General features: G+C 39.4%; 1 protein-coding gene across 4 annotated transcripts in view; it reads right to left on the reverse strand.

Annotated features, from left to right (window-relative positions):
• The window catches only part of LOC149233653 (nibrin homolog), a 170554-nt gene that overhangs the window by 36862 nt on the left and 113910 nt on the right, over positions 1-19782 (reverse strand). For 3 of the 4 annotated variants that reach the window (XM_089379816.1, XM_089379815.1, XM_089379814.1), the window contains exons 6-9: positions 13710-13769; positions 7291-7340; positions 6996-7116; positions 6827-6913 (exon numbers count right to left, since the gene is read on the reverse strand). In XM_089379816.1, coding sequence (XP_089235942.1) covers positions 6827-6913; positions 6996-7116; positions 7291-7340; positions 13710-13769 — 318 coding nt within the window. The remainder of the gene's footprint in view (positions 1-6826; positions 6914-6995; positions 7117-7290; positions 7341-13709; positions 13770-19782) is intronic. The other variant, XM_089379819.1, reaches the window with a different exon arrangement.

The raw sequence follows: 19782 nt of genomic DNA on the forward strand, positions 1-19782 counted from the left end.
TTATACTTCTCTTTAACCAGGCACATAAATTCTATATGCCTTCGAAGTTTCATTGTAACCCACAAACGTTCCTTTCTTCCCAGGTGCATCTAGTTTGTTTCTTTTCTCTTTTGGCACATGAAAATATACGGGACAACCAAAAATTCTAAAATGAGAAACATCAGGTTTCTTACCAATGAAAATTTCTTCGGGTGTTTTGAAGTCCAATGCTTCATGTGGGCATCTATTTTGAACATACACAACGGTATTGGCAGCTTCACCCCATAAGAACTTTGGTAGGCCTTAGACATGAAACATGGCATGGGTGGCTTCTATGCTAATTCGATTCTTCCTTTCAACAACTCCATTTTGCTCAGGAGTATATATAGTAGTGTTCTCCCTCTTAATGCCAACCTCTCTACAATAGTCATTGAATTCATTTGATTCATATTCGGTTCCATTATCGGTCTTCAACATTTTGATCTTCTTCCCTTTTGCTTCTCGACCAAGGCTTTGAAAGAGTAGAACCATTTGAACACTTCGTCTTTCTTCTTTAAGAAATAGATCCATGTTTTGCGAGAGAAGTGATCCACAAAAATTGCATAGTACAAATATCCTCCCAAAGTTGTTACAGGCAACATTATTGATAGATCAGAATGGACCAATTGAAGAATATCGGTAGTTTGACTTTCACTCAAGGGGAATGGTCCCCGTGTATGTTTTCCAACTGCACAACCCTAACAAACTCATTCATGATCTAAGTTGAATCCAGGCATACCTGTGACCATCTTCCTTACATCATGTAAGGCTTTATAATGAAGGTGAGAAAATCTTTTGTGCCATAATTCAGATTGAAGAGAAGTATCGCAAGTCATTGCTCCCAACGAACTTCCTCCAACCTGATAGAGACCTTCAACTCTAAATCCAAGAGTGAATGCATCTTTCGGATTCCTTTGCCAAACACAAACCTTCCCATCAACGAATGTCACCTAGAAACCTTTATCTTCCATCGCAGAAAAAGAGACCATGTTATTTTTCAGATCAGGACATACAATACTTCTTGTAAATGAAGGGTTTGACCTTGATTTAAGTGAAGAGTAACAGTCCCAATTCCTTTCACGGGATAAGTGGCATTATCCCCAAGTATAATATCCATATTTGTCTTCTTTTCAATCAAGTTTGTGTAATGTTCCTAATAGGAAATTAACAGTGAATAACCAAAGACATGCAATAAATATAACACAGAAAAACTTCAGTAAACATCCATAAGACAAAAAATGCTCCTCAAAGTAAAAATTGGCAATTTTTTTATTTATATTCAGTTGCTGGAGTACAATAGGAAATAGAAATAGTGCACCTGGGCTTGCACAAGGCAAGCTACAAGCCTCAGGTGATCAATATGTCAATGCCCAACTGTTGTAGAAATTCGTCCTCCAGAATTTTGCGATGGCCCAGTTTTTCCTCATTGTTGGTTGTTTTGGGACCCTGATCCAACCCCTCGAATATGCCCAAAAATTCTATAAAATTAGGACTTGAATCCTTGCCAACAACCCAAAAAAACCCATAAAGGGTTTGCTCTAGTTTTGATCCTCAAAATTCAGCCCCAAATAGCTTGGACCTTCTCCACAACCAGAAATTATCACCTGTAGCAGAGAATGACGTGTGTTGCTCCCAAAATGCCAAGAAACTCCCCCCAATGTTCCTCCAACCAAAATCTGAGCAATACAACTCCTTAATCCTCTGCCCAAGACTCCACTCACTTGACCCCCACAAATGACTGCGCAAGCCTGTACGTGATGATGCAGTCTGTCGTGTATGACGGACTCACTCTCCACTTGAAAATCCTCCTCCTTAACTCGAAATTTTGCTAAGAAACATCCTAGCAACAATACAACCTCCAACTCCAGCACCAATCTCGCTCTATGACTGCGTAGCTCTCCCTACTGCGTCCCCACAAAACTAGAATGGCGTAGTGTTGTGTGATGCCTCTCTCCTAGCCTCCAAATTGTTAGTTTTTGGTAGGATCAGATGTGCTCTAGCCATGAAAATTGGTGAAGAGGCTAAGGCACATGAGTTCTAAAGAACCCAGAAACCGTTTTGTGAAATTCCACCAGATTTATTTTTTTAATGGGGTTCCTGAGTCTAAACTTAGGAAAATTAAAATATTAATGGGTATTAATCAAAATATGGGTGAGAATGATCTAGAAGGCGGATCAAGTCATGTTTCAATCTTATTCGTTGATTAGAGACTTAATCTTGGTCGTTGAAGTCTCAACAAGAAAAGTATAAGGAGGCTTGGGGTTCATTTAGAAACACACACGAAGAGAATGAATTCATCTAGAGTTCGATTTCTGAGGCTAGGAAGCTGAGAATTTGAACTAGGTGATCATTCTGCAGTATAAGGGCAGGGATAGTTCACGAGTACTGACAGAGAGGCGGAGAGAAGCTTGTGGAGGTAGCGCAGCAGCTAGGAGGACTGACGTTGGGCCAATCTGGGCCCACGCAAGCTTGACGCAAAGGCAGAAGGGCCAACGCAGAAGAAGAAAGTTGCCCTCCACACAGAAAGTCGAAACTGTTGGGAAACTGCCGAAACAGCAAGGAAGGTTGACGCAATAGGCAAAAGAGACAACGCAGGGCTGACGCAGAGCCTGGAAGACTGACGCAAGGCCAACGCAGAAGTAGTCAGGGTTAGCCAATTTTGTTGTCGGATCAACCCGAATCTGCCAGGTGAAGTGAGGTAAAACTCACTCAGATTTTCAGCCATTATATTTTCTCTGTCACTGGTTTTCCGGGAGGACAACCAGCATTTGTATTCAAAATTACTGCTTAATAATAGAAAACCCTCATAGTTGTTGTTACACCGATTTTCCCGCATTAGGTTTTTCTGTGAACTATTTTGTCCAAAAATAACTGTGTCCTTTGTATCTTGTTTTTTGCTCAGTTTTTTGTTTCATGTATTCAAATATTAAAGAAGTGTAGGCTGCAGAAGTAATTTGCTTCAGTATTCAGAGCATAACTTGATAATGTATATTAAAATCAAGTAGGTGAAGTAGATTCAGATTTGATGCAGTAGGGGTTCCTTGAGAATTAGGAATTTTCACAAAAATAATATCGAAATCCTTCCTAGGGTGGCACTCAAGGTCGACCAAAGAGAAGGTTGAGCTTCACTCCTTGGGAAGCTCTTGTGCTAAGCAGCACTTGTAAGTTTGTAACTCAACTGAACAGCTAGAGTAACAATGGATAATCAAATGTCAAAAAGCCACTAAACTGAGAGCCTCACCTCCAATTTATAGTTAGCCATCCCTCATGATCCTTGTGGGCTCCACCCATGAAATTCCCTCTCTCACCCAATTTGAATTCCTCCAAGGAGTGCGTATTCCCATGGAGTGGCCCCCGCTTTCCACTTCCCATCGAATTTCTTGGCTTTTCTAATGTTTGGGGATGGCATCTTTATAATTTTTCCTTTCTCACCCACTTTTCCTAAATTTATATGCCAAATATTTATTAACTGCCAAAATTGCAAAATTGAGAATTCCCTTAGAAAATTATTAATTGGGGACATGACAGTGCTCCCCACCAAAAATTGTTTGTCCTCAAGCAATGCCTATTGCAATTCCTTTTCTTCCTTCTTTGAATCTCGACTTCAACCCTTGACCTTTTCTTCTTGGACCAACATTGTTCTTCCTTTTAGCATGAGCGGAGAAGGCGGTAGTATTGTTCCATTTGAGGGCTTGTCTCTTTCCATCATCCCAATTTCTTCTTGAGTGCATCTAGCCAATAATTCATCAAATCCCGAAATTCTGTCATTGTTGAGGATGGTAGTATTAAATACATTCCATTCTCTTGTAAGGCCTCCAAGTGCAATAAGAGTGAGCTCCTTGTCACCAATAACTTCTCCAATAGATAGGAGATCATTCTTGATTTCAGTAATCCTCATGAAGTAGGATTGAATGGATTCTCCTCTATCCATCTTGATGTCTTTCAACTTGTTCTTGAGAAAGAGAAATTGATTTGCATTATTTACTTTGAACATCCCAACCAGCGTGTCATACATCTCCTTAGATGTTTCCAAATCAGAAATATAGGCAACCAAAGGTTTGTGAATAGAATCAACAATAATTTTCTTAGCTTTAACCTCACCTTTCTTGTACTTTGTTTGTGTAGCAGCGGATGCATTTGAAGGAGGCTCCACTACTCTTCCTTTGACATAGTCCATAGCATCATTTTCTTCCGAAGTCAAATCTAGAGTCATCTTCCATGCATGATAGTCGGGTTTGTCCTTAAGCCTGTCCTCAGATTTGAAGTAAGATGTAGTCTTCATTGGGACTAGATCCAAGTTCTTGTCCAACAACTTTCCTTAGTGCTTGCCTTTCCTCACTCTTGCTTGGGCTTTGTCTTCACCTGAGCTCCGATTCCATGTTAATTTTCGATAATAATGGTATGTTCTATGCTTAGCACAATTTACTTCAATGTTCTTATAGCAGCCCAATGACAATTTCAATAATTGCCAATAGCAATCACATTAACCATTAATCACATTGACAGTAAATGCAGATAGAACATAAAAACATATGCAGAAGACAAGCCAAGACAAAAGGACACAGGATTTGGAGGATGCCAGGGAAAAACCCCAATGTGCGGAAATCCTTTTGATCAAATCTTCTTATTATTATTCAATAGTTCAATAGAGAGAGAGAATACATAGATCAAATTCACTTGCCCAATACACAGTCAAAATTGTTGATTTGGGGTAGCATCGGCTGTGCTCTAACCATGAAAATTGGTGGAGAGGCTAAAGCACATGAGATCTCCAAGACCCAGAAATCGTTTTGGGAAATTCCATCTAGATGAAAAGTTATTAAAATAATTAATATTTTTAATGGGTTCCTAAGTCTAAACTTAGGAAAATAAAAATATTAATGGGTATTAATAAAAATAAGGATGAGAAGCTTCTAAGAGACAAGGATCAAGTCTATTTTAATCTTAGCCGTTGATTAGGGACTTAATCTCAGTCATTGATTCATCAACAGGAAAAGTATAAGAGAAGACTTGATGGTCATTTGGAGACACTAGCAGATACTCAGTATCCCAAGGAAAATCGATTTTCTCAGAGAGGAAGGAAAATCGATTTCAGAGGGAGAGTTGCAGGGTGGAGGAAGAGGGGGTGACTAGCAACAGTCAAGAAGTTCAGAAAGGGTGACGCAGGGGCTCTAAGAGATAGTGCAAAGGGAGACGCAAATCAGGGACGCAGTGGATGACCCAGTGAAGGACAGAGCAGCACAGAGCCAAGCAGGATGACGCAAGGCTGATGCAGTTGGGAAAGGAAGTCCTCCAGGGTGTCAGGAAGTCTCAGAGAAAAGTCTTAGGTGTTTTCTCCCAGTGCCTAGGTAAAATCTTCCTGTAAAAGAGATTGTTGTTGAAGATTAATAAAACCCTCCTCTATTGCACCGGTTTTCCCGCATTGGGTTTTTCCAGGGACAATTGTCCAAAAATAATTGTGTTGATGTGTTTGATTCTTGTGCATGTATTTGTTTCTATATAATGGTGTGATATCGGCAATAGAATTTATTTTAATATTTACTGAAGGGATTTCGTAAATAACTTATCGAAAATAAGTAGGTAAATTAAATCAGTTACTGTAGCATTAGCATTTCTGCTCAGAAAATTTCACAAAAACAGCCCTATCAAAATCAGCAGTCAATAGCAATAAACTTCAGCTCTAACCAAAAAGTCAACGCTGGTCAAATCAGCAACAAAAATTCTCCTTTGCAGCTCGGTCAAAGGTAGTCAACTCATCCTCCAAGAAGTGTCAAAGTCAACCCAAAACAGACCACCCAGCCTCAGTCCAACTCGGTCAAACTTCAGTCAATGCTGCGGTCAAACAGGCCTGCGATCAACGCAGGTCAAACTGCCACAAATGCCTCAGTTTCTGTGCCAGCAAGTATGGCCTCAAGAAATCAGAATTCTGCCAAACAAAACAAAGTCAAATTCGGTCAAACAAGCCTTGGTCAACATTGGTTATTGTTGTATTCCTACCCGAGTAAAATTAAGGGGGTGTATCATGATGTAACTTTTCCTTGGTCCCTCCGAGTGTTATTTAAGGGGATATGCTAAAGTATTTAAACTCAACTTCTCATGATTTTGGATGACATTAGTGGTTACTTATGTGAGCTTTGTGGTCCCACATTTGAGGGTTACAAGGCAACTAACTAGAACCCTAAAACCTATATATATTCAAGGCCTTCACCTCATTTGTATATCATCGAAGAACAACAGTGATGAATTGGACTTCTATTTGTAAGTGGAGTTTTCATAGTTTTTCCTATGTAATCTTTCTATACTTGAGAGCCTATGCATTCGGATTTTGTTATTTTGAGTTGATTATTAAGTCATCGTGAACTTATGGTTTTCTATGAGCTAAGCCAAATAACATTAATGCTAATAAGTGAAGTTATGGGTTTCTATTCTTCTTTTCTCTCTATTTTATTTTTCCTTCTTTATCTTGGCTTTATATAGGAGCCGCTTTAGCGCTCCCACTTTGTTTGGAGTCTGGACATCGATGCACCTAACACTCCCATCGACCGACTTCAGTGGTCATTTGTCGAACATTAATACATTTATCTTAACCTATCGTATCTAAGCCTCACAAGGTATCAAAACATGTTTTTTAAACAACTATATGATTCATCCAAAATTGCATTTAAATAAAGACAGACATATGCATCTTGATTCTTGACTTATATGGAATATGATTTTGAATAACCTTTCATTACAAAAATTAAAATTAGAAAGAGCTGATTCCTGCCTAAATAAAAAACAACAATATAGAATCATAGAATACAAGTACCTGTGTACTTGAAAACCTTTTAGAAAATTGAATAACAGTAGCCCCAGCAACTTCCAGCAGAAGCTGCAATTTCTCCTTGTAATGGTACTGTAATAAGCTGATCAACTTGAGGGAATGGTTAAGAGGTAAAGCTAAATGCAAAAATCATAGAATATCATCAACATATTACCAAATGTAATGGCCCAACCACAAATGTGGTTCCACATAAGCATGCTTCTCGACGTTTTGGATCTGCAATCTTGACTTGTACAGAAACTCGCCCACATTTTAGTGCCATGGAAGGAGGAAAGCTGGAAAAAACTCTAAAGTTATTACCTGAATCAGCTCAAACAACTTGAAATGGAAAATAATAGACTGGAAAAATACATATATGTCAAAACTCGAAGGCATAGTAACAAATACAAAGTTTAGACTTATTTGCCCCAAAGTAGTGGTTCATTTCAGAAAAGAAGCACATTCAACACCTCAAGCAGTTCGGAATCTCTGAAGGTAAAGATGTTTGCCCCACCATGGCCTGGTATGAAGATCCATGCCACCACGTTAAAAACACATCTCAGAAATGAAATGACAGAAAAGAAAATTGCACTGATTGCCTTGAATGACCTAAATAATACTCAATGGAATGGAAGACAACATAATATTTTAGTTGCATCTACCTAGTGCTACATGCATTTCCAAAAATATATATATAACTAATCTCAACATAAGCATAAACAATATAAAAGAAGAAATGATATTCCGGAGCTCTGGAATAACAAGATGCATGACTGCAGTGAAGATTGTGAAATTAAATACCTGGTAGGTTACAGATTCTGCAACTGATCCTCTAAGGGAAAAATTAGTCACATCTCTGGAGGTTAGTCTTGGAAAATGAGAAGAGTCCTCTTCTGGTAGGTGAATGAGAAACAGAGGATAGAAACTGTCATTAGCGGAGACTATTACACCACATATTGTTTGACGTTCCACATTGAGATTTTCATCACATCAATGGATATTGCTGCCGGTCACTTGGAGTTGCTTGGATGGATTGCAGGTACACACTCTTTTTCTCTACTCGAAGATGCTACTTCTTGGGCAAGTTAGTGTTTTCAGTTGGAGAGGACTCACTCTTCTTTGGTGGACAGTCATGGTTTATGGTCTCTTTGTGGTTGTGGATGCTCCTTTCATGCCTCTAGATCACTTGCTTTACATACGGATGCTTTCTCTTTCATGTATCATCTTCTCCTCATGCATCTTACTGACTTTGTATTATGATGTTATGATGTCAGTTTGCCACTAGGAGAAGGGGCTGTTCTACATGTTCCTCATGTTTTGGATGTGTGATGAGGGATATTTGATGATAATATGGGTAGCACTCTCCAATGTCCCCTTACCTTATGATGTTGATGTGCTGGACTCTGGAGTAATGCATGTTGCCTTGGTGTGAACATTCAAGGTGATTGGACATTGTGATATTAGACTGTTACGAATTAACATTGAGCGAGACAAGATAAGCAGATTGGCAGAAAAGGCCTGAAGCCCTTTTGTTGTATTGTATTGATCTCAAAATCTGAATTTATAGTACATCAATGACCATTCTAGATCTAGATCACACTAACAACTCATCGGTGAATCATCACAAAAACTTATCAAGATAAGAATGACAAGTCATAACAATTGTATTCTCAGACTTTGTGATTGTCTAGGGACTTGTTAACACATAATCTAGCAGGCCCTAAGGAGGGAAAGCCTATAGGACAAGAAGCTAGACTAAGTGATAACAATGGAACAATATCCCACTATCACCACAGCCAGTGTCCCTTGCTCTTTACGTACTTTCACCAATGGGAGGAGTCCTGATATGATGGATAATGACCTTTAATAGATATTCTAGGGTTTATTCTAGGGAGTGCTAGGTGATGAGGTAGGACCTCTCAAGAGAAGCTCTATCTGATAGTTTGACACTTCTAAAGGCTCTTCGCTCCGTCTAAGAGACTCAAAGAACACTTGCGCAAGACCTAAGGTTTTGTGAATTATCATGGACAAAGGTACTCCTGGGATCAAGGCAACAAGGAGAAAGGGCTTCTTGTGATTTACTTTACCAAGTACTAGGCACATACAGCCATCAAAGAAGTCCCCAAGTTAAGGAAATACAAGCTAGGGTTTCCCTCTTAGGGCACACCTAGGACAAGATATTTTATGGATGAAAACCATTTGGATGCTTACCAAACTTTGAGGTCTTGTAGATAAGAGCCTAAGTTTGGTGTCTATACTCCTGGAATCCACCAATTCACTCTCTAATGCAATTCGCTCGATACACAAGCCTAGCCATCCTACTTTTAGGGGACCAAAGTTTAGAAGGAGAAATTATGGAGGAAAGGAAGTTTGAACACCAAGGACCTGGACTAGTGCCTTGTCCTCTGGGGATATGGAGTCTTAGGATGTTCAAGATGAGATAAAACGTCCCTAAGGAGGCTCAAAATTGATGCCCTAGGTACCAATTTCAAACATTTACCTACTTCAAGAGATAATGGAGTTTCATGGAGAATTCAAAGATATTCATCAACTAGGAACATTCATTACATGCCATACATTGGATAACATATGCAATCCTCTACTAGAAATCTTTCCAAAATCAATATTCAACAATTGGGGCACAAATTTAGCACATTCTAGAGCAGCAATTCCATACATTAAACAAATTCAAGAGAAACATTTCATCAACATTAGGCACTTACAAGAGGACATGCAATATATCCATCCATTATTCAAGAAATAGCTCCAAAGAAGAAGCGTGAATCATCTCCATACATCAAAATGCATCCAAAGAAATAAGTGTGAGTTCTTTACAAGAAAAAGAACCCCAGTGTGATCATGATGAGTAGCTCAAAGAAACAAGTGCGAGTTCTTACAAGAAAAGGAATCCCAGTGTGATCATGATGAGTAGCTCAAATGAGCCCTCATCTATTTTATACATGATCTACTAAGTCGAATTAAACCTAGGAACCCCACAACATTGTGAAATATGGGCAAGATGTTGAATTTATCTAGGGCATAGCTTAGAACAATTTCCTTCTTTTCACAGCATCAAATCATCATTAACATTATCTAATTACTTCTTTAAACAGTTATAAGAAAAGCATTCATAAGCATAAAAGAGTCGTAGAAAATTACAGTAGAAACATTAAGAAATCATGAGACACAAGACACAGAAATTAGGCTCATAGCCAGGACAAAACTCACAAGGGGAAAACCCAAAAAAAGTCCTTCCTTATGAGAAAGAGGGAGTTTCCAGATTCATCAATACATCATAAATAACAATCGCAAAATAATAGCCAAACTAGTAACCAAAATCATGATCAAGTGCCATGACAAAAACCAAGCTCTTGAAATTTCAGCCCTCCTTGAAATTTTGGCCTGCCCGTGAAATTTCGGCCCTCCTAAAATTTTGGCTCGTCTTGCAATTTTGTTAGATCAGAGATGCACAAGACCAATTTGATGTGTCCAAATGAGGAGAAAATGTCTCTTATTTATAGATTTGAGGAGGGGGTCAAATGGGTGTGCCTCTAGGGGGCCTAGCGGACCTAAAATAATATTTTGGAGGCAAATTATAAATTCAAATTTTTAATTTCTTCACATGTTGAAAATACCGACCACAGCTGCCCAATTTTTCAACATTGCCTCTTAGCTAGGGAGGTATTTTTCATTCTCTATCAAGTTCAATCTTCCCAACCAGCTCATAGGTCTCTAAACACAGCCTAAGGAAGAGATCACAAATGCAAGTCTCTCTCTCTATCAGGATCAATCTCACCGACCAATCCATTGGTCTCATAGCACACAGCCTAAGGGAGAGATCATCAGTCTCATCATAAGGAAAGATACATAGCATCCAACTCACCTCAATGCATCTCCCTGACCACAAGGTCTTGTCGACCACACTTGTGTCAATAATTCCAAGAAGCAAAATACAAAACAGTGGACAAAATTTTTCAAGATCATTGTCATCATTCAGCTTCAGTTTTATCTGTTAATTTTTCTTAGGGCTATATTGTTCTTTGCTTTGATAATTGCATTTCTTCATTAACACATTAAATTCACCCCATAACGTCATAACATTATTTAGATTTGCATTATTCATGAACATATGCAACTATGTAGAAAGAACAATAACATCATCATCAATGCAGCAGAACAAAAAGGAACAATAGCAAAAAAGCATTCACACATAGAGACACCAAGATTGGTCGGAGACCAAGGCAAAACCCACCATGAGGAAATCCCTTCCAAATTCTTCTTATTAGATTGTCATTGAATGATACAGCAAAAGAGAGTACAATAATCCATATCTTCATCCATACAACTATCAGCAAAAATCAACTCGACAACGTCTATGAGATGAACCCAATCATGCTTATACTCAAAACCCTGATTCTAAAGCATGTAATGAGCTGACACTGACTGCGGTCAACTACCGAATACTACGGTCAACAAGCAAAAACTTTGCATAACTGAAAAACCAAACCCTAGAAGTCGGTCGCATGGAGGACATGTTGTGCATGCGACTGGGAAGCTTCAGTCGCTCCCTTGAGCCTGTAAGCCAACAACTGTGGTCGAATTCCACCTTTGGAGAGCCTACGACTATGATTTTGAAACCCTAGATGTCAGTCGCATGGAGGATGAGTTGTGCGTGTGACTGAGATGTTTTGGTCACACAGATGAGCTAATTAGCGAGCGATTGTGGTCGAGTTCTTCCTATGTTATGCTCACGACGAAGGTCCAAAACCGTAAAACAAAGATGCAAGCTTCAGACCCTACAATTTCATCTTCGAGGGTTCTCCGCGAACGTGCCTCAAACCTGTGTGAGCCAAAACCAAGAAAGAAGAGTGTCTCATGATGATGTCCAAATGAGGTAGAGGTCACTTGTATTTATAGCCTTCCAAGGGTGTCTACTTTGCTTTAGGGCCGACCTGATCAAATATGCACATGTGCGGTCATAATTCAAAAATGCACTTTCCCTTATCCAACTTAGATGATCTTTTGGTCAATTTTGGTCCTCTCGAAAAGAGGAATCCAATGCAATCATCATCTCCATCAAATAAGTTTTCCAAAGTGGAATTTGACTGTAGTTGCCTATTTTAACACTCCCTCTCAACTAGGGAGAATTCCACCTGTCAATATCTGACCATCGATCAACATGTCATCATATCATTTCCAATCTCAAGAATCTCATCATCACATATCATCATTGTTCATCTCGATTCATCTCTTGCTTATCTCGATTCATCTCTTGCTTATTCCAACTTATCTCTTAATTGTCCCTACTTATATGTTGAACATTCTCTAATCTAAAAGAAGAAGAATTGGACATCAGAGGGGAACCTAAGCTACCACCCTCTATTCATCAGGGAGCCACTACTACCACCCGAAATCTCTGCCAATGGGGAGCCAATTCTACGACCTGCATCATCCTCGGCGAGCATATCATCAAGGAGCACATCTCAACCTGGGACCACATCGGGGAGCACATCTCAACCCAGAATCTCATGGGGGAGCTAAACATCTATGACCCCATATCGAGCAATAGGTGATATAGGGAAGCACATCTCAGCCCATTCTATTGCCTACTGACCTTCCCAACAATGACCCTCAAGAGTCATGTGGTAGAACATCTGCATCATAATCCGATCTTGGGCGAGATGCCCGACTTACCAAAAGGTAAGGATCACATGCCCCCAAGCCTCCTCAACCTGTTGGCCACAGACGGGGAGGGACAATCCCAACAAACCCGGCTTGTGGGTATGATGCAAACTGGGGTATAGTCTGCAAAGACCAAGATAGGGGTGGAACATTTGCAACCCTATGAGTAACAAATAGTGGTGATACCCTATTGTCCAGAGATCCCTAAACCCAGGAGCACTCCATCTCAATTCCACACCCTGGGAGCTCAAACAGGGGGGAAGAGTTGGCTCAGTGTCCTCGATCAGGGATGCTCTCTGTAGATCATAAACATGTCATCGTGCATCTGGAATCAACTTGATCATCATGTCACAATAACAGTCTCTTGTTCATACAGGACATCACATCAAATATCATATTAGAACAAAAAGTATATATATATATCACAAAAGGATATCATTGTCATCCTGCCTCTCAAGGAGGTGCCAACCACAAGCCTAAGCTTGTTTCATATAACAACATTGTCTCAATGAAGGTTTTTCTTTGTCATCATAATGTATCCATGTCATATCCAAAACCTACTCAAACATCTCTCCAAAAAGCTTCTTCATCCTGCCTCATAGCTAGTCATGCTAGCAACCATCGTACTTAACCTCAGTCATGCTTAAAGCTACAGACTTCTCATCCAAGACATCATGGAAAATCTCATACTAAGGTAGCACCCAAATGTGCTCGTCAATAACGATCCCAAACACCATTAGTACATCCATGCAGTCACATATCATAGGAAGAATGTCAAAGATAGATCATTCCATGCAAATATCTCAAGGGGTGCTTAGCGGCAACTCAATGTATATGAAGTGGCTCAATCATGAATTCACTCAGGTTATGCACAACATATATATATATATATATATATGAACGGGTGTTGGAACATCAATGCTTCAATCAATTGTCGGTTTCCAAGTCAGGTTCAACAATATCTCTTCACAACTTCTTGAAATTTGATCGAAGTGTCCAAGGATATGCATTTCCACTTTCCAAAAACTCTTCAATAGCTTCACGATATAGATTTTCTATTCCAAACTTCAGAAATCGATTCATCATGCCACGATTCATTATTTCAAGCTTTAGAAGCCATCTCCCTCTTACTTCAATTATTAGAGGCTCATCACCTGTCAAGGGTAGATCATTAGTATATATATAAAAACCAAAATCAAAGACATACCTTGGACCTGTTTTGAAGTAGAGGTTTGGATCGACACATCTTCTTGGCTTCACCAAGTAACTGTCAATGCAGACATACCCGACTCGGAGAGCTTGCTTCATACAATGCTTTCTACAAACATAACACTTTACCAAACCAATATGCTCAACTTTACATAAGTCAATATTGTGCAATCAAATCAACTAAGTCAGCTTATCAAAGTTTAGATGCCAAATCAAAACTAATATCAAAATCATCAATATCACTGTAACAAATTCTTTAAACCGGGTGATAGATAGAGCTCACATCCAAATATCAAATTATGACTTTATCTATTATCATGCCAACAAGTTGTCATCTACCAAGCAATATCAATCCAAACTTCATCAAGTCATCCTCATGATCATAATATAAGTCACTAGATGCAAATACATACACCAAGAATAAGTCATGCAGATTCCATCCATTTATTGTGAGATTACTTCATACTGAATCATAACTGTCAATACTTCAATCATTGTGTCAAAGCTAATGATGTCAATATAAGTTACTGAAAGTCACTATGCCCATATAGCATTGTTATTAAGGAAAATCATCAATGGTCAAATCAAATCATTAGTCATCAGGTCAAATCCCAAATTTTCTATCATAGTGAAACAAATCTCAATCATCAAGTCAAAGTTCTAAATCATTATCAAGCATCATGTCAAAACTCCAAACATTGCTTATCTATATCAATCAGCCAAATCTAGTCAAACCCTTGCAACTGTTATCAAATACAAGCCTCAATGGTTAAATCATAATGGCATATTGATATGCATATCCCGGTCACCTGCAAACACAAGTTTAGTCAACAAATTCACATTATAGTAAGTCAAACTTCATTGCTCATAGAACTTGTTGTCTGCTCCATGTCTATAGAGCTGACATCCTCCAGGTGAACTTCTGATTTCATGCACAAAGCTTCACTCTTGTGTCCTATAGGCATAGTCGCACCCATAGGCCTTCCTCTGAGAGATTGGGAGGTGTTGATTTTAGGTATGTTCTATGCTTAGAGCAATTTATTTTAATTTTCACAGTTAGCTCAATATCTTTTCTAGATTAGCAATCACATCAGCATTAAAGTAAACTGCAGATAGAACATAAACATAAATAGCAGAAGACAAGCCAAGACAAGAGGACACAAGATGTGGCGCTAGCCAGGGACAAACCCCAATGTGGGGAAACACTTGATTAATTCTTCTTATATGTTCTTCAATAGTTCAGCAAAGAGAGAGAGATAGTATGTTTACAACAGAAGTCAACACTTTGACTTATCTAGATAAGAGCATAGATCATCTCTAAGAAGATGATACATGAGATCAGTTGAAGACATGTTGCTTCAACTGATTCTCCAAGGTGACTCCTTCACCTATCGTTGTGCTGCATTTCATCATCATGCTGCACCTCACCGCGCTGCACCATGCTGCACCCATCATCACTATGCTACATCTCATCACGCTTCATTAATCATGATTGTACCCATCACTGTATTGCATTATGTGCCATCGCTGCACCATGTTGCCATACTTACCTATGTGTTGGCTGCATCTTGCTTGCTTGTTGTCACTAGCTTGCTTGTTGTCCTTAGCATGCTTGTTGTTGCATGCTCGCTCACCCTTGCATGCTAGCTGTAACATTGCATGCTTGGTGTATTTGCTGCTAAGTACCATACAATTGTCCCAATGTTAGTTAGTTGTCCCTTGCATGCTGCTCTCCTTCGGAGACAAATGCTCTGGCTATTCCGGCAGTTTCGGAAATTCCTGGCAGTTCCCGGCAATTTCGGCTATTCCCGACAGTTCCAACAACTCCAGCTATTCCCGTCAGTTCCCAACAGTTCCGGCAATTCCGACAATTTCGACAATTCCAGCTATTCCTGGCAGTCCTCGCAATTCCCGGCAATTCCAGCAGTTCCCGGCAGTTCTGGTAATTCCGGCTATTCCCTGTAGTTCCAGTAGTTCCGGCAATTCCGGCTATTCCCTACAGTTCCGACAATTCTGGCTATTCCCGTAGTTCTGACAATTCCTAACAGTTTCGGCAATTCCGACAATTCCGGCAATTCCCCGTAGTTCCGGCTGCTCCCGGCGGTTCTCACTATTCCCGGCAATTTCAACAATTCAGGCTATTCTCGGTAGTTCCGGCTTTTCCCAGCAGTTCCGGAAGTTCCAACTTTTCCCGACAATTCCAATTTTTCCTAGCAATTCCAGCTGTTCCCAGTAGTTCCGGCCACTAGATTAGGGCAACGTTATCCCTTAGGATCTCTCTTCCTACTAAAACCCAAAGACAAGTAGAGAGGAAGAGATCCAAGTGTGTTGAAATGACTTGAAGCCCACCTCTATTTATACTAAAACGTTGAGCACAAGTGGGGTTTATTTGGTTGCTGGCCGACCTTGACGAATTGTCCCATAACACAGATAAATTCATATCTCCATGACTACTTATCAGAATCGGATGATCTTTAGATCAATCCTACACCTCTCGATGAGAGGGATCCAAGAAAAATATCAACTTCCATTAATAAAATGACCCACATGGAGTTTGGCCCTAGTTGCCAATTTTAACAGGAGGCTACAGTCGCACCCTTGAGCTTACTTTCGTGCGGTTGAGAGGCTACAGTCGCCCTTGTAAGCTTGCATTCGTGCAACTGGGGCTTGGAGTAATGAAAAACTCTCTCTCAGATCAAAACTTTGTTGCAGATCAACAATATCAAATATTTGTCTATTCATGCCCATAAATCTTACTTCAATAATAAAGAATCTTTTGTACATATAATGCAAATGATAATAGGAGTAAGGATCTTATGGAGAGATTCTCCCTCTGAATGGGAAGCCACTTCAGTCATCTTTGTTCAAGTCATCAACCTGGGTTCGTACAATAACTCTTAGAATAATTTTATCATAAACCCTAATTTATCAAACTGTCAGGCCAAGCAGTAACTCCATAAGGCAAAAATTATTCGTGTGTCTTATTCCATCAGGTAGGTCTTCATTATATACATGAGGGAGAGACTGTTCAGTTCATCTCCCGATGACTGTTCATATTACTTATTTATCTATTTACATATATTCACCCAATCATGAGGATTAGGTGTCAACATTCCCCCCCTTAATCTGAAGGGATGTTGGTGAGTCCAAGCATCGTTCTGAATCGTTCAAGCTTTTCTCTTCCAAGCGCTTTGGTGAAGATGTATGCAATTTGCTCATTTGTGGAACAATGACGAAGATGGATTGTTTTGGCCTCAACATGATGTCGAATCAAATGATATTTAGTATTGATGTGCTTCGTTCGATCATGGAACTTTGGGTTCTTGGCCAACTTTATTGCAGAGGTATTGTCAATCATGAGTGGAGTTGATTGTACTTGTTTTACCTGCAAATCTTCAAGAATTTTCCTGAGCCACACAATTTCTTTTGTTGCTTCAGCTGCTGCCACGTATTCTGCTTCTGTTGTGGAATTTGTTGGAACTGATTGTTTGCGTGATCTCCAGGAGACAGCTCCTGATCCAAGACTCATAGCATATCCTAAAGTAGATACCCCAGTTTCTTTGTCTCCATCGAAGTCTGAATCAAAGTATCCAATCAAGCTGAAGTTGTCCACCTGTGTATACTTGATTCCAAAGTCTTGAGTTCCCTTCAAGTACCTTAGAACTCTTTTTGCAGCAAACCAATGTCCCTCACAAGGCTTTTGCATAAACCTAGAGAGGATTCCAACAGCAAACGAAATGTCTAGTCTGGTAGTAGTTAGGTAGTTGAGACTTCCTACAAGTTGTCTATACTTTGTTGCATCCTCAAATTCTTTTCCTTCAATAGATGTGAGCTTTAAGTTTTGTTCCATTGGAGTAGTAAGAGGATTGCATTTTGTCATGCCAAACCTGTTCAATAGATCTCCAATGTATTTCTTTTGAGAAAGAAATATGGACTTCGGATGTTGTGTTACTTCAATACCAAGATAGTAATAAACATAGCCTAAATCAGTCATTTCAAAACTTTTCCCCAATTCCTTCTTTATGGATGCAATGCAGCTTTCATTGTTCCCTGTCATTAAAAGATCATCTACATATACCACAAGATATACAACTGTTTTGCCAACTTTCTTAACAAATAAAGTTGCATCATCAAGATCAAAATGTTTGAAATTGAGTTTCAAAAGATGCTCAGTTAGTTTTTCATACCAGGCTCGCGGTGCTTGTTTGAGGCCATACAAGGACTTCACCAGTTTGCATACTTCATGTTCATGTCCTTTCATAGCAAATCCTTCAGGCTAGGACATAAAAACATTCTCTTTTAGATCTCCATTCAAGAAAGCAGTTTTTACATCCATTTGATGGACTTTCCAACCGTTCTGAGCTGCTAGGGCAAAGAGTGTCCGGATGGTAGCTCATTTTGCTGTGGGGGCAAAAGTCTCCTCATAATCGACCCCTTCCTTCCGTGCAAAACCTTTTGCCACAAGCCTAGCTTTGTGCTTGTCAAGTGAGCCATCAGCTTTATACTTGTTCTTGTAGACCCACTTGCAGCCAATTGGTTTGGTTCCTAATGGAGGATCAACCAGCTTCCAATTGTCGTTCTTTATGAGGGCATCATACTTCTTTTGCATCGCTTCTTTCCATTCATCATGAGAAGCAACTTCTTTGAAGGAAGTTGGTTCAAAATCTGTAGACAAGTTCAATTCACAATCATAAGAAACATCCATATCAACAGGTGAATTAGAGTCATCTACATCACCTCCATTTTGCCGGTTTGAATTTCAAGTTCCTGTCTTTCCAACCTCATCAGGATGAACACTTTCAAGTGTCTTTGTCAGCCACTTTGGGGGACCTTTTTCAGATGGTCCAGGCTGCTCCGTTGATTGAGTTGGGACTGAATCAAGATTGAACCTCCCGATTCTATCAATCACATCACTTAAAGCATCATCCGTTGTTGGAGTTTCATGCGGGGCAGAGTGTTCTTCAGAAGAAGATTCCACATGTTGATCTAGTATAGGAATCCCCCCTTCAAGATGTGGAATCTGATTATCAAATTCTTGAAATGATTTTGCTTTTGCGAATCTATCCAAGCGATCAAGTTGCCGCTCAACAACATTGTCAGTGTTGGATGATTCAAGAAAAATTACATCTCTAGATACAACAAACTTCTTATTTACTTCATCATAGAGGCGGTATGCTTTGGAGGTGTTTGAATACCCCAGGAAGATACACTTACGACTTCTAGCACTAAGTTTGTTTCTATGTACCTTTGGTATCAAGGCATAACAGGTGGAACCAAAGACCCTGAGATGCTTTACCGAAGGAACATGTCCATACCACATTTCATACGAAGTCTTGTTTCTTATAGCATTAGATGGACATCTATTCTTTATATATGCAGTACATAGAACAGCGTCAACCCAAAACATTATCTTTACATTTTTGAAGAAGAGCATGGATCGTAACATATTTAAGATTGTCCTATTCATTCTTTCAGCTACACCATTCTGTTGGGGATTATAAGGCACAGTTGTTTGATGTTTGATCCCATGTTGGCGAAGATAGTTTTCAAATTCATTTGATGTGTACTCTTTTCCATTATCAGTGCGAATAGACCCAATATGAGATTGTGCATCATTTTCAATCCATTTATGAAAATTCTTGAATGTTTGAAAAGCATCAGATTTGTTCTTCAATAAATAAACCCAACACATTCTGGTGTAGTCATCAATAAATGTCACGATATATTTATTTCCATTTGTAGAAGGAACGGGCATTGGACCACATAAATCTGAATGAATGCGTTCAAGTTTTCTATGTGCTCTTGAATGTGAATCATGAAAAGACTGTTTGCTATGCTTTCCTAGAATGCAAGCATCACCTTGCTTAAGTTTCCTAGGAATTGTAGGCAAACCAGCAACACCATTTTTCTTCAACAGGCGAAGACTATCATAGTTCAAATGTCCAAATCTAGCATGCCATAATAAACTTGATGGAAGTGTACCTTCTTCATGATAAGAATTGTATGAGAAATGTTGTGCACGAGCAGAGGTTCCTTGCAGCTTGAGAAGCCTTTCTTCTTCTATTCCCCTC

This window comes from Pinus tabuliformis, chromosome J, assembly GCF_031772625.1.
Source record: "Pinus tabuliformis cultivar Carrire ecotype Pingquan chromosome J, CPIR1, whole genome shotgun sequence".
Lineage (NCBI taxonomy): Eukaryota > Viridiplantae > Streptophyta > Pinopsida > Pinales > Pinaceae > Pinus > Pinus tabuliformis.